This window comes from Oryctolagus cuniculus, chromosome 9 (assembly GCF_964237555.1).
Source record: "Oryctolagus cuniculus chromosome 9, mOryCun1.1, whole genome shotgun sequence".
In the NCBI taxonomy this organism is placed as follows: Eukaryota; Metazoa; Chordata; class Mammalia; order Lagomorpha; family Leporidae; genus Oryctolagus; species Oryctolagus cuniculus.
The window spans coordinates 91898761-91923575 of NC_091440.1; the positions used below are offsets into that span (position 1 = coordinate 91898761).

Here is a 24815-nt window from a genome sequence, read left to right on the forward strand (position 1 = left end):
CAGGGCCACAGTAGTTTTCTCTCCTTAACAGGAGGTGGGACGAATTTCACCCCAGTGTCCAGTAACAGGATTTTCCTTCCTCTACAAAGTGATTAAACTCATTTTATCCAAGAAATTTAAACTTCCACTTTTGGAAATGGAAGATTGTGTTGCTAAGAAACAGGACTGATGGAAAAAGATATAAAGGGATTAATAATGCTAGCATAGTGCTGGTTGCAAATGTTCACTTAATAGTCAAGATCTTTTTGGATGTGTTAAATCTTTTTTTTTTTAAGATTTATTTATTTATTTGAAAGGTAGAGAGAGAGAGAGAGAGAGAAAGTTCTTCCGTTTACCCCCCAAATGGCCGCTACTTGAAGCCGGGAGCCAGGTGCCTCTTCCCAGTCTCTCATGTCGGCGCAGGGGCCCAAACACTTGGGCCATCCCCCACTGCCCTCCTGGGACACAGCAGAGAGCTGGACTGGAAGAGAAGCAACCGGGACCAGAACCCAGCGCCCACATGGGACGCCGGTGCCGCAGGCGGAGGACTAACCAAGTGAGCCACGGCACCGGGCCCTGGATGTACTAATCTTGAGAGCAGTAGCAACATACTAGTCACTGCGAGTTATGTTTAAGTGTTAATCAGATTTGGTCATCATGCAATGTGTGCATGTACTTCAAAGTATCTCACTGTGCATGGTAAACACAGCTTTATCCATCAGTGTAAAAACAGTGTAGTTACTGAGACTCTACACTTGGTTTGTTAAGTTTTATTTGGAGGAATTTGATAAACTCCACCTCAAAAATCCCAGCTGAAGACCATAGAAAATTCAGAGGAAACACCCCAAGCTGGCTAATGTTTTTTTCCTTAATGATTTGCATTTAGATTTAGCAAGTGTGAAGGAAACTTGGAAGGAACACAATATTCCTTCCCTCAACAGGCTCCATTCATACCCCACAATGATCACAGATACGTGGAAACCAGGCCTACAGTTCCTTCATGATACTCTTAGGAAACCTTTTCCTATGGAATCTGGCAATACAAATTGCTAATACCCTTAAACTTTTCATCTAGCAGTTCCACTTTTAAGCATCTGCCCTACGTATTTACATACCATCTGTACTACATATTTGTAAAATGACAACTCCTAGAGGTTATTCTAACACTGTTTTTAACAGAAGATCAGAAACAACAGTGTGTCCACCTATATGGCACTGGTTTGATTATAACAGCCTCAACAATGAACTGGAATGCAGTAATACTAAACAAAGAAGCTCTTTATGTGATGATACGGATTGCCAAGACACATTGTCAACTGAAAAGAGGTACAGAATATACGCATAACATTCTCCCATTTCTTTTTTTCTTTTTTACAGGCAGAGTTAGACAGTGAGAGACAGACAGAGAAAAAGGTCTTCCTTCTGTTGGTTCACCCCCCAAATGCCCGCTATGGCTGGCGCTGCAGCGACCCAAAGCCAGAAGCCAGGTGCTTCCTCCTGGTCTCCCACGGGGTGCAGGGCCCAAGCACTTGGGCCATCCTCCACTGCACTCCCGGGCCACAACAGAGAGCTGGACTGGAAGAGGAGCAACCGGGACAGAATCCGGCCCCAATCGGGACTAGAACCCGGGGTGCCGGAGCCACAGGCGGAGGATTAGCCAAGTAAGCTGTGGCACTGGCCTATTCTCCCATTTCTGTAAGAGGTAAACAAGCATACATGTACAAATTTGCTTACACTGTGTCTTAAAATGTTTTCTAAGGATGCAAAATAAACCCATCGTTTGTTGTCTGCGGGAAAAAAGTGGCTGTAAACAAAGCAAAGGGCATTTATCCCTTCACACACTTTGATTCACAATCATTCAGATTCTCTTTTCTCAATTTCTTTTTTTTTTGACAGGCAGAGTGGACAGTGAGAGAGAGAGACAGAGAGAAAGGTCTTCCTTTGCCGTTGGTTCACCCTCCAGTGGCCGCCAAGGCCGGCGCGCTGTGGCTGGCGCACCGCGCCTATCCGAAGGCAGGAGCCAGGTACTTATCCTGGTCTCCCATGGGGCGCAGGGCCCAAGCACTTGGGCCATCCTCCACTGTACTCCGTGGCCACAGCAGAGCTGGCCTGGAAGAGGGGCAACCGGGACAGAATCCGGCGCCCCGACCGGGACTAGAACCTGGTGTGCCGGCGCCGCAAGGCGGAGGATTAGCCTAGTGAGCCGCGGTGCCAGCAATTTCTTAATGCTATCAAAACCATTTCAAATAAAAGGTTTGGCACGACTTTTGTCCTTCCAGCTTAACCGTATGCTGCTGCTGCTGGGGCTGGCTCCTAGGCATGAGCTATGGCCCACCATGCGCACCTGGAACCCCTCAGGGAGGTGCGTTTTGTGTTCAGCTCACAGCAGAGAAGCTGGTCGTGGAGTGGCGTGGGATCTGGAGCCGTGTGTCTCCCCAGCAGCCCACTTCTCCCCAGCCCAGCCCTGTTGGGAAGCTCTGCTCCCTCCCCTCAGGGACACTGACTCCCCAGGGATGCTGCTATGGCTGTCTGGGAAGCACCAGGACAACGTGGCGGGGGCTATGGCGTGCTGAGAAAATCAAGAACTTAGCAACATCAAGAAAACGTGACACCACCTAACAGATTTGGATTCAAAATTTTAATAATAAATTGTGCCAGTAGAAGCTTTTCAAAGGCAATGATATATCAATAAATAATAGTTAAATTGAGTTCCTGAGAAAGAACCTACCACATGAAAGTATGTCAGAGCGCTGTAAATAACAACATGGCATTATGTAAAATAGCGAAAATACTGACAGTCAGGATACAAGCGCAGCAGACTTCGGAATATGCCATTCATACAAATGTAAACCAGTACACAGGGTTTTTTTTTTAGTTTAGTTTTTGATAAACTTATAAGTGTTGTTTTCTAGATACATACTAAGTAATGGATACATTATACTAAGAATTTCAAGGAAAAATATGTGGAATAATACTATAATGAAAAATATGATGCATCAGATTTTTTAAAAAGCAAAAGAGAATTTAAATTTTTACTCAAATATAAATCACTTTAAATAGGCACCATACTAATTTGAAATAAGGAATATTTTGTGTGTTTACCTATGTAGTTATATATACATCTATACGTCTAAGAAAATATGTATGGCTTATTTTTTCATCCCACTGTCACTAAGAATCTTTGCTTGTTTAAAAAGGTTAGAAAAATGTATTGTTTACACCGAGTTATGATTCAACACTTCAAAGCACACTAGAACACCATGTGAAAGAACCGTCAGATTATTCAATTTCATTATGGTAACGTCTCAGCTGTTACGACAGCGGGAAGAAGCATTCAAGAGGTTAAGTAGCAGGGTTGGAGTTACTGAATTCCACATACCAGCTACACCAAGAACCAAAGAGCATACTGCCTAGAGAAACAGACACGGGTCCACCAGTAACTTCAAATTTTTGGCATAGCTACGTTAATCCCTTTTGATGTGTATAAGTTTAGTATATGACAAATGTTTCACTTTACCCCCCCAAAGAATCCAATCATACCCAAGACACACACACACACAAATCACTTTTCAGTTACACATCTGCATGTCTGTAACAAAACAATAAGGGATACAATCATAGCGCGGAAGTCACTCACACGATACGTTATCAGCACACTGTCTAGAATACCTCATTTATAAACACTCGGTAAAAACATATTCACAGGACCTGCTGTGAATGGCAAGATACGGTGATTTTATAATAGAAAAACCCTGCTCATGCAGTACTGTCCCCAGCAGACGGCTGAAATCACACCACATCATCACCTTGCTCACTTCCTATTACACTATAATACGCAAAAAGCCAAAAAAAAAAAAAAAAAAAAGCAGCTTTTAACATTATATATCACGATTTTGAAATGTGGGAAAAAATACAAACAAAAACCATTGTGTGGATAAAACTGTCTCCATGACATCTGGGAAGAGTGTTGTCTTGTTAACTTTTTTACATTATTGCACAGACATTTCTTCTCACATGTTTTTCAGTTTTCATGTCTTTTCTTAAATGTGAATAAGTGCTACGGATAAAATACAAATGTAGAAAATAACAGCAGCATGATTTGTCAAAGTTAATCCCTATAATTTAGTAAGAAAAAATGGATATAAACAAAATAAGTGCTCTTTCTAAACTGTACTAAATGTTTAAAAATATTGTTTTGATGCAGTGTAGGTCCTCAAAAGCCAACTCAAAGTCACGTCGACCCACCCTGCCTGTCAAGCAGGACCGAGAGAGGCAGCTCGGCTGGACGTGGAGTCCCTTCAGCTTCCGCGTGGGGCGGTCACGGTGAAGAACAGTCTCGAGAGAAGTAGCCCACCTGGGCTGCTCCCCCCAGCGGCGGAGCGCCCTGAGGGCCCCGGTGCACGGCTACACATAGACCGGCTGGCAGCCCTCGGTCGGATCCACCAGATCGGAGTTTTCCAAATCTGAGTTCTCAGACTGCGAAGCTTCTGCTCCTGAGGGCTTGGGGCACCTAAAGGGGTAGCCATTGTCATCAAAGAACCTCCGGAAAGTGAACTCATAGAAGGCGTGCTCTGGGTGCTTGTTGCCGGGGGAGGCGAGCGTGTCCCAGGCCTTGGCACTCCCTTCGCTGGCCTCGTTCCACGGGCTTTCTTCATCTACGGGGTCAAAATTTGAGGTGTCCATGGGGTGGCTGATGGTGGGCACGTAGGGGGCCGGCTGCTTCCGGATGTCGCTGGAGAAGTCGATGGCGCTGAAGAAGGGGTGGGCCTTCAGGTCATCGGCCCCGTCCCTCCCCAGCCGGCAGTCTGCCGAGCAGCACAGCTTGGTGATGAGGTCCCTGGCCTCGGGGCTCAGCTTGACCTGGGCGGGAATGTGGAGCGTGTTCTCCCAGTTGATCACCTGGAGAGAGGGCAGAACACAAGTCAGCTTCCCGTCCCATGTCAGCGCCAGGCGGCCAGGGCTGCCACGCCACAGCCTGGGATGACCTGACGGCTTGCACCTCAGTGTACGAGGCAGTTCGAACAGACACAGAGGCAGCAGCTGACAACGGAGTGGACATCTTTTTAGAAGATTTTATTTATTTGAAAGGCAGAGTGACAGGGAGAGGAGAGAGATCATCTATCCTCTGGTTCACTCCCAAATGCCTGTGCCAGCTGAGGCTGGGCCAGGCAGAAGTCAGGAGAAGCAAGGAACTCCATCCAGGTCTCCCATCCAGGTGGCAGGGCCATCATCTGTTGCCTCTCAGGTGCATCAGCAGGAAGCTGGATCAGAAGCGGAGTAACTGTGATGCAAACCAGGCACTTTGATGTGGGATGTGGGCAGAAGCCCCTGGGCCACAATACCTGCCCCTGGTGGGGTTTTATTTAGTAGGTCCCTCCCAGTCAGCATCAAGGGACCACGCAACCAAACACACACTAAAGGATGCTCTACTGCTTAGCAACACAATTCTGTCTTCCAGAAAAATGAAGAGACTGATCCTCTGCGAGTCATTTCTTTAGCTATGGCAATGGGTTTCTGTTGAACCACTGTGACACACGTTCAATATTTATTATGGCCAAAAGATGGCCAACTGGGGTTTTGTTTTAAAAAAAGTAACCTAATAGAGGAAAGCTGACTGAGGGTCTGATGGTTATTGCCCTGGTTCATGTTCGTGATGCCCATCTGCATAAACCAGCCATCTGGCTGCTTGGTGAATTCATTCATCACAGATGTGTCCACTATGATGAAAAAAACAAGAGTCTTGATTGCCTATTCTTAGAATCAGGGTGAAACAAGGCCAGTGTAACTCAATTCTAGTTGGGGTGTCGGGACAGCAGGTAAGGCCTGGAAGTAGCTGGGTAGGTGGGTGGGAGGACTGGTTCGAACCTAGGTAGTTGTTTTAATAGAGCTAAAACTACAAGACTCAGAGGAAATCATAAAGGTAAATGCTGCCTGGTAACTGATCTGGGAATGACTTCTTAGATGACACCAAAAACAACAGACAATAAGAAAATATTCAAAGCTTTTGTTCATCAAAGAACATTATCAACCAGTGGAAAAGGTAACCAACCAATGAAACAAGAGCATATGTGTACAAAACATATATTAGAATCATTCAGAATATATAAAGAACACCTACAATTCCATAACAAAAAAATTCAACCTGATTAAAAAAGGGCAATGGACTTGAATAGCTATTCCTCCAAAGGAGATACACAAATGGCCAGTACATGAAAACACTCAATACTATTAATTGTTAGGTAAATATAAATGAAAATCACACTATGATACTACCTCACTCACTTAGGACGGCTAAAAAGAAAAAAAAAACCCAGGAAAATAATAAAAATTATCAAGGATAATAATAACTTTTGTTATCAAGGATACGGGTAAGGCGCAGCTCTGGCCGTTGCAGCCAATGGGGGAGTGAACCAGTGGATGGAAGACCTCTCTCTCTCTGCCTCTCCTCTTTCTGTGTAACTCTTTCAAATAAAAAATAAAATAAATCTTAAAAAAAAGGATATGGGTAAATTGGAACTCATGTGTACTGCAGGTGCACTATAAACTTGGTTTCTCAAAAAGCAAAATATAGAACAACCATATGCTTTAAGGTATATCTGGGGATATATCCAAAGGAAGTGAAAGCAAAGGAAGTGAAAACAGGAGCACAACAGCCACGAGGTGGAAACAACCTTGATGTCTAATGATGGATGAATGGATAAACAACCACGTTCTAAACACACAGTGGACCAAAATTCAGCCTTGAAAAGCAAGTTCTGATACATGCCACACAACACAGATGAGACTTGAAGTGAAACGAGCCGTCACAAAAGGACAAATACTGTATGACTCCACTTAAAGGAGGTACCTAAAATTGTCAAATGCATAGACAGAAAGTAGAATGGAGGTTCCATGAGGCTGGGGGAGGGAGAAGAAGTAACTAAATGGGTATAGAGTCTCTGGGATGATGACAACACTTAGAAAATAGTGGTGATCGCAGCACTACATGTGAATGTTCAAAAATGGCTAAAATGGTAATTTTATGATAGATATGTGTATTTTACCACAATAAAAAAATCTGGGTTATTATCATGCAGGCAAATTAGTGAGTGGTTCAGAAATTCAATTAGGATGTTGATAATATCTATTTCCAATTTTATTGCTTCTAGATGAAACAGCCTTAATTGAGGATTTTTCTAATTAAAAGGTTATTAATTTTAGGTTCTACTATGGACTTCAGGGATATGAAAACTTCCTAGAATTGTGTGTCCATGGGTAAATCCACTGCAGGCTGCAGACTCTCAAATAATTGCTCATTATAGACAGGAATGGCTCTAATTGTAAAACTAGTCAGTAACGCTGCCTCACACGACTATGCGGAACACACACATCCACTCTGCCTCCACAGCTGAAAATCCACCAACAGCGATGCTGATTCCAGACAAGGTGAGTTCTGCTTGCTCTTTGCCGGGCAGGTAAAGAGCTCAGCTCCAACTTTGTGACTTTCCTTAAGTCAACAAAATTTACAAACGCTGATATTACTGTAAAAAATTCCACGGTCCGCACCGGCATTCCCGCCCTACCCAGGACGAGAGGCCGGCTGGGGGCTCTCGCGCCCCAACTCACCTTCAGCTGGGTTTCCGTGGGCGTGGGCGCCAGGAAGGGCGGCTGCCCCACCAGCATCTCGAAGAGAATCACGCCGACGCTCCACCAGTCACACAGCTGCGTGTACCCTGCAAGACAGAGTCGGCTCAACAGGGGCCCAGGCTGGGGGTCCTCCCTGCGCATGCGTTTCCTGTCCAGCCCGGAGCACTCTGAGGCAGCCCGGGGCCCAGCCCTGTGCCGAGGCTCCCGCAGCCTGCCGGGAAGGGCTCACGGCCACGTCTATTCTCCACCTTTACTGATGGACTTGCACAAAGAAAAGATCACTGCTGTCGGGGCTCTTTAAGTTCTTCCAGACCACGCCAACAGAAGCGAGTTACCGTAACAGAACCTGGAAAATGTAGGGTTGAGACCCACGAGTAGTCCAAGAGGCTTCCGTGTGGAATACGGAGACCAGGAAGAGGAAAGGGGCACCCCGGGGGTGCTAGGCCTGCCTCACACGCCCTGCTGAGGGTCACGACCAGGAGGCTATGGGGCAGGTTCACCCATCTTTGATTTTCGCCCACTTTTCCCTCAGAGACCCATGTCACAGTGAAGCCAGGCTCTTCCTGCTGTGACCCAATGCTTGCTAAGTGTGCTGGGGACACAGGGGGTCACTCCCTGGTGTGTGTGCGGTGACGGCTGGCAGCGCTTGCCAGTGGGGGCCCTTTAGAACCCCTGCTCCCCCTCCACCCCCTCTCCTCCTGCCTGGCTGGGCACGGGAGGCTGCAGAGCTGCGATCACTAGCTGCTCTGCCCGCTGCACCAGGAGTGGCACCCACAGCTTCTCCAGGCACTTCCTGCTAGTACCTGTGAGCCTGGGGCCGAGTGGCTCAGGAGCTCCCCTTGCCTTACCACAGCTCGCAGAGACAACTGGGACTTGAACAGGTCTGGCTGCCTCCTGGGACGTCTAACAACACAGGTTTGAATGAGAAGCCGCCTATCTCTGGATTTGTTAACTCTGAGCGGGGGCCCCAGTCACTGTCATACGGGCCACACAGGGTCACGGAAGCACTGCCCTTGTTCCGAGCCAGACGTCCTATTTGATAGCGGGGGCCATCTGCTTGGCATATGGATTCTGCTGGGCCCTCGTCATGTTGTGTCCACTGCTGTCGCATAGATTCTATTCTCTGCGGGCAGAGCGGAGCAGAACAAGTGGAGGAAAGCGCTCTCCATAGCCTGGCTTCTCAACACCCTGCTGGGTGGTACAGCTCGCCCCAGCCAGCAAGGCCAGCAGCGCTCTGCTCCGCCAGCGCCTGCAGATACTCAGGCAAGGCTGAGTCACGGTGCTGCGGCCCTTGGAAACTGGCTGCCATCCTCTGCCTCTGCACAAACCAATTCTAGGGGCCCCCCTCAGAGGTCCCGGTGCAAAGCCTCCCATTGCCGGCCACCGGACTCGGCCCAAGGGATGAGTCTTCCCTCACCCCGGCAAGCGAAGGCACTTCCCCAACGGAGGGGGTGCGTGGAGGCCCAGACGTTAGGGAGAGCGAGTACCTCCCGGGCTTCTGTGGGGACACATGACAGGCAGGCTATTTTGTGCTCTGGGAAGCCAGCGCTGGGGACACCTGCGGAGGTCGGTGCGCCCCGAGTTGGGCAGCTGGCCGTGGGGTGCTCGAGGCGAGGGGTTGCTGGCCCATACCTTTGCGGAGGAGCACCTCTGGCGCGATGTAATTTGGAGTCCCGACCAGAGAGTGTGCCAGACACCGCTGGTGCTGCTTGCGCGCCCGCTGCTCCAGCGTCTTCAGCCTGTCCCCACACCGACAGTTAGACACATCGTCCCAAAGGTCGCTGGGCTCCATGCTGTCCTGTCGGATGTGGTTCCCTTCAGCCCGGAACCGGGGGTGGTGAAAAGGAGGAAGGAAAACCAAAGTGAATCTTCGCTGGTCAGCAATGCAACGAACCCACAGCTTAGAGTAGCAAATCAATTCCAATCCCCCGCCGCTGACGGGTTAGGACCGAGACTCGCGCGTGACTGGCCCCAGGGGCAGCGCCTGTGTCAGACTCTGAGGCCCACTCGGCAGGCGCCAGCTTGGACCAGGACAGAGCCGGGTGCTCTGGCAGTGCAGGAAAGGGCGCGCTATGCCGAGCAGGCGCGGGGCACCGTGAGGGCTACATTCTTGATGCTTCCTGGGCCTAGATCACAAGGCCCTGTCCAACAAGCCATGCTTTCAAATGAGCAAGAACGAATCTGCAGCGGGTTTTTAAAAAATGCACGACATTCTCCAAGGCCAGAAGATGGAGATGGTGCAGGGCGAGTTTTGAGTTAAAGGTTAAGTCTGTTAAAAATTAAGTCTGAGTTAGGGTATTAAAATAACTATTTCAAGAATCCCTGCCATAAATAAGATAACAACCAGCTGGGTTTTTGCTGTTGTTGTTATCTTTTCAAATAGCAGGAGTCTAAGGAATGGGGTGAAATATACATTAGATTCAGGTTAGTTGTGACAGAGGACCCCTTTTGGAGGGGTTATGAGAATTCTTCACAAAGGCCCTGTGACATTCCAAGATCTAAAATGTAGCAAAAGTGAAACCCACTACCTTAAGGAAAGACACCTAACACACATCACACTATTTCTTTAGGGAGAAAAGGATGTCACTGCAGACTATAAAATAGAGTGACAGACAATTCCAAAATGATCAGGGGCCACCCCCACGCAAACAGGGGTCTGGGTGTGGACAGTGGAGGTGGCATGCCCAAGACAATACCTTTCTGGTAGTATTTGGAATTGTGAGTCCACCTGAACCCAGTGCAGAGGCCGAAATCTGTCAGTTTGATGTGACCATCCAGATCTATCAGAATGTTGTCAGGCTTGATGTCCCGGTGGATAAAGCCCATCTTGTGGACGCTCTCGATGGCCAACGTCAACTCTGCGATGTAGAACCGGGCCAGGTGCTCGGGGAAGACCTCCATGCGGATCAGCAGGCTCATCATGTCCCCGCCAGGGATGTAGTCCATCACAAAGTACAGGCTGTCTTTGTCTTGGAAGGAGTAGTAGAGTTTCACCACCCACTCGTTGTCGGCCTCAGCCAGGATGTCCCTCTCGGCCTTGACATGGGCCACCTGGTTCCGGTTCAGCACATCCTTCTTCCTCAGGGTCTTCATGGCGTACAGAGCGTGAGTGTCCACCTTACAAGCAAGGCACACTTCTCCAAAGGCACCGATGCCCAGGGTTTTGATTTTCACAAACATGGACTTGTCCATCTTGGCCCTCTTGAGCCTGTTGTAATTGGACTCCTTCTGGTAGAGGATCTTCCTCATCTGCTCCTGCTCAGCTTCGCACAGTCCAGCCTGTGTTGAAGGAAAGGGAGGAGGAGCCATGTTACAGGGGGTCCCAGCACAGCAAGCCACAGCAGGGGGTGGGCTGGGGGCTCCCCAGAACCGAGAGGGCTCTAACTTAATTCACACAAAACACCTTAGAATGGGCCTTATACACTACAAGCAAGATAATATTTGGCCTTCTCCTTTATAGCCACAGCCAGCCACAAATCTGGAATCCAAGGTAAGAAAAGAATAGTTCTTTCTCTGGGTGAGTTTAAGCTCCAGAAAGGAGGGGTGCTTCCATTAGGATGGGACCACAACATCCCTGAAACTCCAAGAGCAATCTAATATTTTAATAGCCCAGGGAAAAATGAGATGGCAGGAAAGAAAAGGTCAGTGAATGCTAGACAGCAGGAAGTAAGAGCACAGATTCGATTTTCAGAATTACTGGCCCTGTGTGACTTTAAAGTTAGTGTTCCATTTTAATTTGAATAATTTATTAATAATTAACCTTCTGTAGCACTCTAGTGCCAAACATTATTAGCTACTTAGGGCATACATGAATCACTACTAGATATATTTTTCCTTAAATTTATAAAAAACCCAAACCTTGTTTCTATTTTTCAAAGTGTTGTGTTACTATGCAAATTTTGATGGTTTCTTTTTTTAAAGGTTTATTCATTTATTTAAAAGGCAGAGCCAGAGGGACAACGTCTTCCATCTGCGGGTTCACTCCCCAAATGGCCGCAAGGGCCGGAGCTGAGCCAATCAGAAGCCACAAGGAGGAGTTTCTTCCTGGTCTCCATGAGGGTGCGCACTTGGGCCATCTTCCCCTACTTTCCCAGGCCATCGCAGAGCACTGGATCGGAAGTGGAGAAGCTGGGATTCAAACCTAATCCCACATGGGATGCCAGCACTGCAGAAGGAGGCTCTTCCCACTACCCCACAGCACCGGGCTCCTTGCTGAGTTTTTTAAAGAATAAGGACACACATGATAACCCTATTACGCACAGCCATCCCTCAGGAGAAAGGGGGTGGGAGAGGGAAGTAGCAACATCTGTGACTTCTCTAACACACCTGTGAGAAGGGTTAGTCTAAAGTGGGAGCAGAAAAGGGACCCTGCTGTTACCAACTGAGGGGCGCACGTGGGGCAAACGGACAGAAGAAGCGGGGAATTACTTTGGCCATCTCTTGCTCCAGCTGCATCCTCCGGTTCACCTTCTGCTGGTAGGTTTTTATGACATTCTCCACGTGCTGCTCCATGAAGAACTTAAAGGCATAAGGTGAGTAGCTTTTGATGCGCGACTCTCGCTTCTCCTCGTCTTTGCTGTTTTTGCGGACAGGGACGGGGGAAGTCTGGATCTGCTTTTTGTCCTTCCCGCATTTGTCCCCCTTTGCGCCCTTGTGGCTCTTGTCTGCCCTGTCGGCTGGCTCGGCGGCTGTGCCCCCTCGGAGGCTCTGCTCCACACCCGCACACAGGCCATCCAGGTCGTACTGCTCCGACTTGCTGGGCAGCAGCAGGTGCTTCGGGTAGGGTGGGGGCGGGCACCTGCGGTCGGGACTGCCCAACTCCAGATCCAGCGGGTAGGGGCTGCCGAGGGCCAGGGCGTGCTCGTCCTTAGCGTCCAGCCCGTCTGCGGTCGGGGCGGGCGCGGGCACCCAGGCCGGGTGGGACGGCCCCACCGCCGTCTGCGGTTCGGGCCTCAGCACCCGCACACTCTTCACAGGGTGCAGGATGTGCGCCGCCGTGACGGCCGTGACGGTGTTGGGAGCAGGCAGGGAGGGCTCGGCCTGGACGGGAGCGCTGGCCCGCGGCTGCTGGCTGTTGAAGGAGTTGGTCCTGCTGGGCGCGCGGCCGTCGGGCCGAAAGCTCGCGTGCGGCCGTGGCGCGTCCAGACCAGGCTTCTGCAGGGAGTCGCGGCGGGCCAGGGAGGTGGCCGGCCAAGCCTGCACAGGGGCGCCGCCCAGCTCGTACAGGTCTGCGTTGAGGCTGTTTCTGGAGGGGGCAAGCAGGCTCTGCGGGGGGCTGTCGCCTGCGAACATCTGGCCCCTGGCGCTCATCACGTGCAGCTGGTGGGCCGCGGGGCTGGCCTGCTTGTGGTGCGGGTGTGGGGCGTAGAGCGCGGCGCCTGGGGCTGGAAAGGCGAGGCCGGCGCCCGGCGGGCCCCCCTGGCCCTTGGCAGTCAGGCCCGGGTAGACCGCAGCCTCGGGCGACGCCTTGCTCTGGAAGGAGGGGCTGCGCTTCACGCCGTAGGCCAGCGGCTCCCCGGGCACCAGCAAGTGCGCGCGGCCATAGTGCGCGCCGGGCAGCGGCAGCGCGGGTCCCGCAGCGCCGGGGCCCGAGAAGTGCGGCCCCGCCGCCTCCACGCCCGCTGCTGCGTAGCCTTTGGGAGGGTGCGGGGGCCCCGGCACGCCGTGGGGCGCTGCCCCGGGGAAGAGGAAGTCCACGTAGGGCCGCGGCACCTCATCCAGCGTCGCGGGGCCCTCATAGGCCGCGCCGCCCAGCGGATGGTAGGGTGGGAACGCGTCACCTGTGCCTTCTAAGCTGGGCCTCCGCGTCACCGTCACCGGGGTAGGCACCAGGCCCTTTCCTGCAGGAGATGGAAAGACGGAATCAGTGGGCCCCAGCGCTCTGGGTCCCTACCTGGCAATGCCTCAGGGGGCCGAGAGCCTCACAGGGCCTTCATCCCAGGGGCTGCGTTGTGGACCAGTGGCCGCAAAAGTGGCCCAGTGCAGGGTTGGGCTGGAGTCCAGAGGGCACCGGGAAGGGGCAAGGCAGTCCGAGGGCAGTGTCCCAGTCCTGGGGCGGGGCAGGGCGGGGACGCTCGGACCAGCGGCCTCTTTGCCTTGCTGAATTGAGCTGGGGCTGCTGGGTTTACTGCCACATAGTTCAAATGCCCACTTTTCTTTTTCCTATTTTTGAAATTGAAGCTGTTCTGCCACCTCCTTTATTAAAACTATGAAGCACCCATAAAATCTCTACAAATAACCAGATGGGTTTCAGCTGCGACTTGCTTAATCCTGACCTCCCTGCTGTGCAAATCTCTCATTTGACACAGACACGGGGACGGAAGGGCAGAAGCTGCTCCCCTCTGTGCCAGCCCTGCTCTACCCTGCTTGCTTCTGCAAAGACCTGTGCTGGGTTGTGGGGAGACCCCTCCCGGGGGGAACAACAGGCAGAGCCAAGGCCCAGCCAGCGGACATGGTGGGGCACAGGCAAAGCGGAGCTGATCTGGCCTGCAGGGAGATGGGCAGGGGAGGACGCCCATCCCCCCAGACCCAACTGTAAGGATCACACACAGACGCCAGCCAGGGACTGGGTAAGGAAACTCCTGGTCTCCAGAGAACAGAAATGGTGTCCTCGTCACAGTGAGACACAGCCTTCAAGGCATGTGACACCTCCCACCACACCAAGTGTTCATTCCCATGACTCTTTTATCACACCCCAGGGACCGCAGGTGCCCCTGGGCCTCCTGAGGGCCTCTGAAGGGAAACCCAGCACTCGGACAAGGCCCACTATCCTGCAGCACTTGCCATTTGGCACCTGCTCTCAGGGGCTCCAGTGTGAAAAAAGGTGTGCTTTCAAATTAATGAACTAAACCCCCCCCCTTTTTTTTTTGACAGAGTGGACAGTGAGAGAGAGACAGAGAGAAAGGTCTTCCTTTGCCGTTGGTTCACCCTCCAATGGCTGCTGTGGCTGGCGCACTGCGCCAATCCGAAGCCAGGAGCCAGGTGCTTCTCCTGGTCTCCCATGGGGTGCAGGGCCCAAGGACCTGGGCCATCCTCCACTGAACTCCCTGGCCACAGCAGAAAGCTGGACTGGAAAAGGAACAACCAGGACAGAATCCGGTGCCCCGACCGGGACTAGACCCCGGGGTGCTGGCACCGCAGGCGGAGGATTAGCCTAGTGAGCCGTGGCGCCGGCCTAAACCTCTCTTTTCCAAGACTCTTCCACAGGCCCACAAGAAAGTAAAAGAACATTTTTATTCTTAGGTTGCTGTATTTTTAGATCTTTCAGGGAAAAAAACAAATTCCCCAGGGAAGAAGTACTTCAGGTACTTCAGATGAGGTGGGGTGGGGTGGGGTGGCCACCCGAGATCTGCTGCCTCTACCGGGGCATGGCCGGCTCAGCTCACCCACTACTGGAAGGAGGCGACTGGCCAACAGATGGCACTGACCAGGCCCAGCTGCACTTCTTTTGTGCTCCTGAGTCCCAAATCCTCCTCACCCCCTACACTGAGGTCTGGGCTCACCTGGGGAGGTCTGCTTAATCACTCGCACTATCTGCTCGTTCCTCGGGTCCAGGTAGCCCATCTTACTGATGTACTCCAGGGCGGCTTCTATACTCCTGCTGCCGGTCTGCTTGAGCGCTCTGCCCGCCATCTCCTGGAAGAGAAGCGCGGAGATGTGAGTGCACGCCATCGTCACTGCAGCACACAGCCACCGGCGGCTCCCATCCCCGACTCGGCCCGAGTGCCTGCCATCGTCACTGCAACACACAGCCACCGGCGGCTCCCATCCCTCACTCTGGCTCAAACCACACTTTGCCCTCCTTGGAGAGGTGCTGCAGACAACCCTCAGAGCAAGTAAGGGGGCTACAGGACCTGCACTCTGCAGGAGACTGATGACAGAAGCCCAGCACACACCGCGCCACAGACTGGTTAGCCTGGGAAAAGAACATGTAGGAATTCTGATGGTGGATCTGAAAGAACCTTAAGTCGGCTTCTCCTTAGTAAACTTGTGGGGTTGGACTGGAGAATCCAGGATGAAACCAAAATGCACAAAGTTGAATGGAAAAGACAACTGCAGGAGTCAAGGAAAACTGACTCCCATGCTGACCCCTGGGACCCAGTGACCTGCCCTGGAAGGAAGGCGTGGCTGCCAAACAGTCTCTGGTAAAATGCTGATTGACTGCCTGGTGTCTGCAAAGCCCCGTGCTGGCTACAGCAGTAGAGGATCTGCCCTTAGAGAACTGACCACTGAGAGGAAGGCAGGCTGCCCACAGCCCTCTTGAAACCGCTGGTGGGAGGAACGCAAGGCAGAGACTGAGGCAGGTAAGGTGGATGAGGTCAGGAGGCAGCTTTGACCCACCCGAGTGAAGCGGTGGTGGCATGGCTGGCCCTCCCAGGACAGACAGGCTGTGGCAGGATGAGAGTCCCAGCAGAGAAAAGGCATCCTCGGTAGAGGAGTTGTTGGGACAGAGGCCCGGCGTGCTGGAAAGACAGCAGCAGCACCTGGGGGCGAGGTGACATGGGGAGGGGACCCACAGACCAGGGCCAGGCTGACTGGAGAGGTTTGCTTGTTTGCAGGCAGTCACAGGGCAGCCACTTTACCTGGGGGCAGCTGCAGGGTGCAAAGCTTGAGGTACTCTCAGATGTGGGCCATGAAGCAGACAAAAGGGGATGGGAGAGACCTGGCAGCTCATCCCCTGGCAGGGCATGAGATGGGCAAGGGGCAGCAGCAGGGGTGACAGCCATGAGAGCTGTGACCCAGCAGGAACAGAGAACCCTGCTGGAGACTGGCTCCAGACAAGGACAAGGAGGAAGCAGGCAGAGGCAGCAAAAGAAGGCTCCAAAGGTTCCAAAGAAGGGGAGCTGCGCACTTCACAGGTCAAAAGGAAAGGTGAGAGTACTGAAAATATGGGAGGGGCAGTGCCACTCAGAAGAGAAGGAAGGAGTGGGAATGCAGAAGGGGCGGGGGAGCCATACAGGCCTGTTCTGTGGCCTGCCATCTGGCAGGGAGCAGAGAGCCACCTGTGGAGAGCACCATCCACCCAGCCCTGGACAGGCATCCTGGCTAGTGACTTTGATCTCATTCAGCTGCCTGTGTCTGCCTGCTCCCCTGGGGAAGGAAAGCACGGCAGGGCCTGAAACCCCACCTTGCAAAGCACCAAAACACACAAAGTGCTATTATTCATATGCTTGTCTAATACTGAACCAGGCGTTTCAGTCCTGGCTGTATGCCAGCCGAGGGGCAGGACAAAACACATCGGCTCAGCCTGGCTATAATGTGGGAGGCTGCAAGACAGTGGGCCAAGAGTAGGGCCGGGGTCAGAGCCTGGGGAAGAGGTGTTGCCACCATAGCAGATGCAACCAAGTGGAGGAACACAAGTGACAACTTATGAAGCAGACTGGGAGGTGAGAATAAGAACAGAGTGAGCTTGAAAGCAGAGCTTGGAGCCACGGAACGGGCAAGTGTGTATGACCTGCAAGAGTGGAGGAGGTAGCAGAGGTTCAGAAGTGAGGCCCCTCCCTGCCTCACCTGGAGCCAGGAGATAACACTTCACCTCCCTACTTCACAGCCCTGCTATGCGATGAGGTCACGTCTGGGAAGGCTCCTAGCAGCTTGGAAGAGACCCGATAGAAGTCCACATCTTACTTATTAGTAGGCTCTGCCTGGAACTTTTGGCCCCTACAAGAACATGTGCCAATCAGAGTCTACCCCTAACCACAAGCCTTTCCATCAGCACTAACTGTCCAATTGCTTTGTCTGAAATGTGGCCCCCGACTGCGTCTACTTCTGGGTGAGTCACCATTATCTCAGCGCCTGCCAACAGTTAGCACGGACGATGTCACAGGGGCTCATGTGGTGACAGAGCACCTGCTACTTCAAGCTTTGTGTGCTGACGGTGCTTCAAATCCAGCCGCTTTCAGGAGACTACATGAGGAAGACTACAGGGGAAGCCTCGTGTTCACTGGCATGTATACCTGAGCCGTACTCATGAGCCAACTTGTTTGTAAAGAAAACCTTCAAATAAGCCGGGTTGGTCGAGGCTTGCCCTTCTTATCCAACCATCACCCCTCATGCAGCAATATGTGGTTTTCACAAAGAGACTCCGAAGCTGCTACTGTACATGTCCATACAGCTGTGTTGTAAGAGCTTTGGAAATGGAATCCATTTCTAAGTGCATCAGGATACTCGGGGCACAAAGACCAGACTGGGGTGGGGGTGAGGGGGAAGGAATGACAGGGGAGGCAGTATGGCAGGAGTTGAGGCTGAAATCCAGCAGCAAAGCCTGGGCCACTCACCTGCATTCTCAAGAACGTACAGAGATGGTAAGAGTCCTGACCGAGAAGTGCATGTGGCTATTCCCGGGGCAGGGGCAAAGGCAGATCTGGCCTCAGAGGCCGAGCACCCGCTCCCGCCTCCCCAGTGCCACTGAGCAGCTGAGCAAGTTCTTCATCTGCACTGATGGTCAGTTCCCTCATCTGTGAAGCCGGCTGACAGGGCTGCTCCGGAGCAGGGCTGGGGAACCTTTGTTCTGCCAAGGTCCACTGGGATATTTGTAACATCATTCGCAGGCCACACAAAATTATCAACTTAAAAACTGGCCTAATTATTTATTTATTTATTTATTTATTTTTAAAATTTGTTTGACAGGCAGAGTGGACAGTGAGAGAGAGAGACAGAGAGAAAGGTCTTCCTTTGCCGTTGGTTCACCCTCCAATGGCCGCCGCGGCCGGCGCACCGCGCTGATCTGATGGCAGGAGCCAGGTGCTTCTCCTGGTCTCCCATGGGGTGCAGGGCCCAAGCACTTGGGCCATCCTCCACTGCACTCCCTGGCCACAGCAGAGAGCTGGCCTGGAAGAGGAACAACCAGGACAGAATCCGGCCCCGACCGGGACTAGACCCCGGGGTGCTGGCGCCACAAGGCAGAGGATTAGCCTAGTGAGCAGCGGCGCCGGCCCAATTTTTTTTAAATAAAGATTTCTTTCTTTGAAAGAGAGAGAGAGAGAGAGAGAGAGAAAGTAAGTATTCTATCCACTGGTTCACACTCCCCAAATGGCCGCAACAGCCAGAGCTGAGTCAATCTAAAGCCAGGAGCCAGGAGCTTCCTAAGGACTTGGGCCATCTTCTGCTTTCCCAGGCCATCCGAGAGCTGGATTGGAAGTGCAGAAGTTGGGACTTTAACTGGCACCCACATGGGATGAAGGCACTGTAGGTGGTGGCTTTACCTGCTATGCCACAGAGCTGACCCCAGCCTGCCTAAGGTTGCCTTGGCAGAGCCAGACCGAGTGATTTCGCAGGCCTTGGGCTGGGTGTTCCCTATCCCTGCTGTAAGGGCTAAAGGAGATAATGGGTGTGTCTCAGCACCATTTAAGAGTTGGTGGTTACTGTCCCCTGAAGTAGCTAAGTGCCTCTGGGAAATATGTGAAGATTACATTTGTAGATTTTATGCAGGCTCAACATTAGTAAGTCTAATGCTTTATATATGATCTTTCTTATCACAATTATATAAAGAAACATAGTGAGTTCCAGTTGGCCTCAGGCTGGTGTTTAAATGTTACCAACTTCTGTGCATGTGCGAATGGACAAGACAAGGACTCAGCCCAAGAGTTGCAGGGAGGACAATTCAGATACGTGTCTTGTGTCCAACCCACAGAAAGTGACCAGCAGATAGCTGTTCAGAGAATGAGGAGGGAATGGCTGAATGAGCTTCGACTTGGGGTAAATAAAAGGAGGAAAGGGTGCCCAGCAGGGCATGAGACAGAAGACTGCGGGGCCCCCTGGGCTGCCTGAAGCTGGAGATGCCCCCGGACAGGCCGACGCAACAACTCCCTGAAGTGTTACTCTGTGAACCCAGACTGCAGACCTGGGCCATTCTTCAGGTGAGCCTCTTCTGCGGAAGTCCACAGTACTGCACCGCTGTCTGGCTGCGTGGCTGACGTCCTGCTTACCACCTACTAAGGATTCACAGGGCAGAATACAGGGCTAACAAGACTTTGATAACACTGTCACCTGGCAACACGCACCAAGAAAACCCCATGCCCAGCTGAGTCCTTCCCTCAGAGTGCTCTAGAAAGCTAATTTTAGGAAAGCTTGATGCAGCACAGTCCCATCAGGAGATCGGTCACCGAGTCCACGAAGCCAGCCTTCTCTACCAGGAAGTCCTTGGTGCTGGAGTTGACGCTGTCATTTGAAGCCCCAGATTTGGCACATGGTATCTCCAGTGCTCAATTCTGTTTCTTCAGTGACCACCGCACGCCAGCTGTGGCGATGGTAAGATTCAGCAATGCCTGCCTTCACCCTCCCTGTTCTCTGAGTCTTCCCAGGCTTGGAAGCCCCTGATGTGGACATTTCCTTTGCACCTCACATCCGGGGCTGAGAGGGTTTCATCAGCTCTGCTGAGGCTGGAGAAGTGTTACATTCTGGATGCCTCATGACAAGCCTGTGCTGTCCCTCATTCCTCAATCTGGTACAGAAGAATTTAACACAGCATAAAATCTGTGCCCGACAATTTGGGGGACCACGGTGGTTGCCACATAAGAGTCCAAAGGCCCTTACCTGGAGCCCTTATCTGCAGATTCAGTCAGCTGTGTAATGTTTAATGAATGCGACACCTTCAGAGAAATGCACCAAAGGGTGATTTTGGCATTGGGTAAACATCAGAGTGTATGTACACAGAAACCTACATGGTATAGCCTGCTACACAAATATGCTATACGGTAGAACCTATTCAATGTTTTTTTAAAAAAACTTAAAAAAAGGGTTTTAAACACTTAAGAAAACTAAGACACAAACACACACATTAGCCTCAGCCTACACAGGGTCATCCTGTCCCATTGGGAGGTCCTCAGGGGCATCAGGTACACATGGAACTGTCCTCTCCACTGATGATAATGCCTTGTTCTGACACTTCCCAAAGGATCTGCTTGAGGTTGTTTTACAATAACCTTTTTCTTTTCTTTTTTAAGACTTATTTATTTATTTGAAAGTCAGAGTTACAGAGAGGAGAAGCAGAGAGAGAGGTCTTCCATCTGATTGTTCACTCCCCAATTGGCTGCAACAGCTGGAGCTGTGCCGATCCAAAGCCAGGAGCCAGGAGCTTCCTCGGGGTCTCCTATGTGGATGCAGGGGCCCAAGGACTTGGGCCATCTTCTACTGCTTTCACAGGCCATAGCAGAGAGCTGGATCGGAAGTGGAGCAGCCAGGACTCGAACCAGCGCCCATATGGGATGCCTGTGCTTCAGGCCAGGGCGTTAACCTGCAGCATCACATCTTTTATTTAACAAAATAACTGTCTTTCTTTTAGATTGTTGAATTTGTTACATACTTCTTTATCTATTCACTTGAAAGAGTTACACAGAAAGAGGAGAGACAGTTTACTAGTTTACTCACCAGATGAATGCAAGGGCTAGGGTGGACCACACTGAATCCAGAAGCCAGGAGCTTCTTTTGGGTCTCTGCCATGGGTAGCAGGGGCCCAAGTACTTGGATATATTCTGCACCTTTCCCAGGCCATTGGCAGGAAGCTGGATCAGAAGTGGAGCAGCTGGGACTCGTCATATGGGATGCCAGCATCACAGGCAGAAGCTTTACATACTACCCCACAGTGCTGGCCCCATACAGTAATCTTTTTTAAAAACAAGTAGAGGCCGGCGCCGCGGCTCACTAGGCTAATCCTTCACCTTGCGGCGCCGGCACACCGGGTTCTAGTCCCGGTTGGGGCGCCGGATTCTGTCCCGGTTGCCCCTCTTCCAGGCCAGCTCTCTGCTGTGGCCAGGGAGTGCAGTGGAGGATGCCCCAGGTCCTTGGGCCCTGCACCCCATGGAAGACCAGGATAAGCACCTGGCTCCTGCCTTCGGATCAGCGTGGTGCGCCGGCCGCAGCGGCCATTGGAGGGTGAACCAACGGCAAAAAGGAAGACCTTTCTCTCTGTCTCTGTCTCTCTCTCTCTCTCCCTGTCCACTCTGCCTGTCAATAAATAAATAAATAAATAAATGTAGAAATGGGGCCAGTGTTGTGGTGCAGTAGGTTAAGCTACCACCTGAGACACCAGCATCCCACATGATCCTGGTTTGAATGTTGGCTGCTCCACTTCAGATCCAGCTCCCTGCTAATGCTGCTCTCTCTCTGTCTCTCCCTCTCTCTGTAACACTCTCAAATAAATCTTTAAAAAATTCTAAATAACTAAAATAATGATAGTACAGTAAAACACAAATCAGCAACACACTCGTTTATTATCATTACCAAATATTATAGGTTACGTAATTATACTATTCTATGACTGGCAGCACAGATGTTTTTATACATGCACCACACATACAGGTAAGGAATGGGTTACACTGACAATACATCTCTGATTCAGCTCCATTTTAGTCTCATGGGACAACCATCACACATGCCGTCACTGCCTGAAATGTTGTTTTGCAGTGCGGTACTGCATATTCAGTGAAGAACTCCCCACCAGATGTACTGAGGAATCTGGGCTGGAAGCGCTACCATGCTGCTGCAAAAAAGGACAGATTTAAGGGCCTGGCAGCCTCACTTGTTCTGGGGAGCAGCTCCAGGCCCAGGAGGTGGTTGTTCTCGGCTTAGGGGGTAGCCCTGGACCAGACAAAGGGATTAGTCCCATTCCTTTTTTTTTTTTTTTTTTTTAATTTATTTATTTGAAAGGCAGACTTACAATGAGAGTGGGAGACGGACTGGTGTTGTGGCGCAGTGGGTTAAAGCCCTGGGCCTGGGAAGGCAGCAGAAGAGGGCCCAAGTCCTTGAGCCCCTGCACGTGCATGGGAAACCCAGAAGAAGCTCCTGGCTTCGGATCAGCACAGCTCCAGCTGTTGCGGCCATCTGGGGAGTGAACCAGCGGATGGAAGACCTCTTTCTCTCTTTCTCTGACTTTACCTCTTTCTGTAACAGTCTTTCAAATAAATTAAAAAATACATACATATATATATACATATATATATATGTATATATATATATAAACAAATAGAGTGGGAGAGAGAGAAATCTTCTTTCTGCTGGTTCATTCTCCAAATGGACACAGTGGCTGGGGCTGGGCCAGGCCAAAGCCAGGAGCCCAAGTGGGTGGCAGGAGACCTAATACTGGGCCATGTTTTCCTGCTCTCCCACGTATGTTAGCAGGGAGCTGGATTAGAAGTGAAGCAGGGGCCCAGCGCTGTGGCATAGTGGGTAAAGCTGGCACTGCAGGTGGGCCAGTTTGAGTCCTGGCTGCTCCACTTCCGATCCAGCTCCCTCTCATGGCCTGGGAAAGCAGTAGAAGATAGCCCAAATCCTTGGGCCCTTGCACCCACGTGGGGGACCCGGAAGAAGCCCCTGGCTCCTGGCCTCGGATTAACCCAGCTCCGACCGCTGCAGCCATCTGGGGAGTGAACCAGCGGATGGAAGACTTCTCTGTCTCTCTCTCTGCCTCTGCCTCTCTGTAACTCTGCTTTTCAAATAAATGAATAGATCTAAAAAAAAAAGAAAGAAAGAAAAAGAAGTGAAGCAGCCAGGACTCAACTAGATGTTCAGAATGCTGGCCCCTATTCCTGTTCCTTTAAGGCAGAGCCCTTTTCCAGGGTTTCTGCCTCATGGCTAAAGCAAAGAACCTGGGGGTGGGAGGGGTTTGAGAACAGAGAAACCCAGGTTTCAGACTTCATTGGTTTCCTGCCGTGACCAACAGCACCTATAATACTGTACCTTAGGCATGTGAACTAGGCCTTTTTCCTTTTTTAAACTTTTTATTTATTTATTTGAGATGTAGAGTTACAGATAGGGAGAGACAGAGAAAGGTCTTTCATCTGCTGGTTCACTCCCCAAATGGCTGCAGAGCTATGTCGATCCAAAGCCAGAAGCCAGGAGTTTCTTCTGGGTCTCCATGTGAGTGCAGAGGCCCAAGCCCTTGGGCCATCTTCCCCTGCTTTCCCAGGCTATAGTAGAGAGCTGGATCAGAAGAGGGGCAGCCGGGACTTGAACCAGCACCCATATGGGATACCGGCACTGCTGCAGGCGGAGGCTCAGCCTATTACACCACAGCGCTGGCCCTGTGAATTAGGTCTTAATAAAGCAGTTCTTAACTTTTGCACATGAGGTCTTTCTACAAATGTCTGTCCTCTTAATTTTATGAAAACACCAGCGATACCTTCAAACTGGTTCTAGCAACAATGAGGCCTGGAAAATGTGCGGTTTGCTCACATGCTGTCTTTATGGAGAGCTCTGCCCCAGGACCACCAGGCAGGTGAGGTGTACGGCATACCGCCTGGCCGCCCCCACTCCAGCTGCCCAGGTCTTGGTCATAGCTGTGTCCCCAGGCCACCTCTCCTGTCCCGCCAGGCCTGACACACAGGCCTCCCGCTCAGCCAGGAAGGTGCAGGCCAGGAACTGGCTCCCAGGAAGGCAGGAGCTGGGCTCCTCAGCAGCAGAACTCACTCTTCCACGGCGGCGCCATGTGACTGCGAGTGATTGAAATTCGGTGACAAATTATTATTATGTATGAAGGAAGGAATTTCCTATGGAAATCCTGCCCCCACCCCTTCCTGGTAAGAAAGCATTTTTCAGATGTTAGCAACGTTTTCGCATTCCAACTGTGAGGTTTGGCTGAAAACCTAGGAATGCGGAGCTCTGGCCTTGCTGGGCCTCGGGGGCCTGCCCTGAAGACCCCTCACTAATGAGCGATGCCGGTAGGGTGGGGGCGAGGCGGGCCCAGGGGCTGAGCCCGGCCTCACAGGGTGGCAGGGGCAGCTCTTCTGCTGGGCGGTTTCTTTCTCCGACCCAGAGGCCTGGCTTTCTTGAGGAAGACGGGGAACCACCAGACAGGCATTTCTGAGGGTGCTGCTCCCGAGGCCGGGCAGCGGCACAGGCTCCCTACGGGCCCCCGGCAGGCGTTGGCAGGCCTGCGTGAGATGCTCCCGGGGAAGCCAGCAGTTGGGTGCGCTCCACCACCAGCTGTCAGGCCCCTTCGCAGGAACACAGCCCCGCCAGCCATGTGTTTCCCCATGCCGGGACCTGAGAGCAGTGTGGGCTCTCACAAGCTGCTTCCTGTGCGTGTGCTCAAACTGTGGCTGGAAAAATAAAGCAAAGATGGGCCGGCGCTATGGAGTAGCAGGTTAAGTCACAGTCTGCTGCGATCCGTGGGTCCCGGCTGCTTCACTTCCGATCCAGCTTCCTGCTAATGCACCTGGGAAAAGCAGAGGATGGCCCAAGTCCTTGGTCTTCTGCACCTGTGTGGGAGACCC

The 24815-nt window shown here is 51.6% G+C and overlaps 1 protein-coding gene across 2 annotated transcripts in view; it reads right to left on the reverse strand.

Annotated features, from left to right (window-relative positions):
• Positions 1 to 2602: 2602 nt before the first annotated feature.
• The window catches only part of LATS2 (large tumor suppressor kinase 2), a 60329-nt gene continuing 38116 nt past the window's right edge, over positions 2603 to 24815 (reverse strand). The window contains exons 2-7 of one of the 2 annotated variants that reach the window (XM_002712803.5): positions 15108 to 15240; positions 12034 to 13445; positions 10302 to 10884; positions 9238 to 9420; positions 7585 to 7691; positions 2603 to 4878 (exon numbers count right to left, since the gene is read on the reverse strand). In XM_002712803.5, the coding sequence (XP_002712849.3) occupies positions 4384 to 4878; positions 7585 to 7691; positions 9238 to 9420; positions 10302 to 10884; positions 12034 to 13445; positions 15108 to 15240 (2913 nt within the window). In that variant the 3' untranslated portion in view covers positions 2603 to 4383. Of the gene's footprint in view, positions 4879 to 7584; positions 7692 to 8550; positions 8729 to 9237; positions 9421 to 10301; positions 10885 to 12033; positions 13446 to 15107; positions 15241 to 24815 lie in introns of those variants that run through there. The other variant, XM_008259923.4, reaches the window with a different exon arrangement.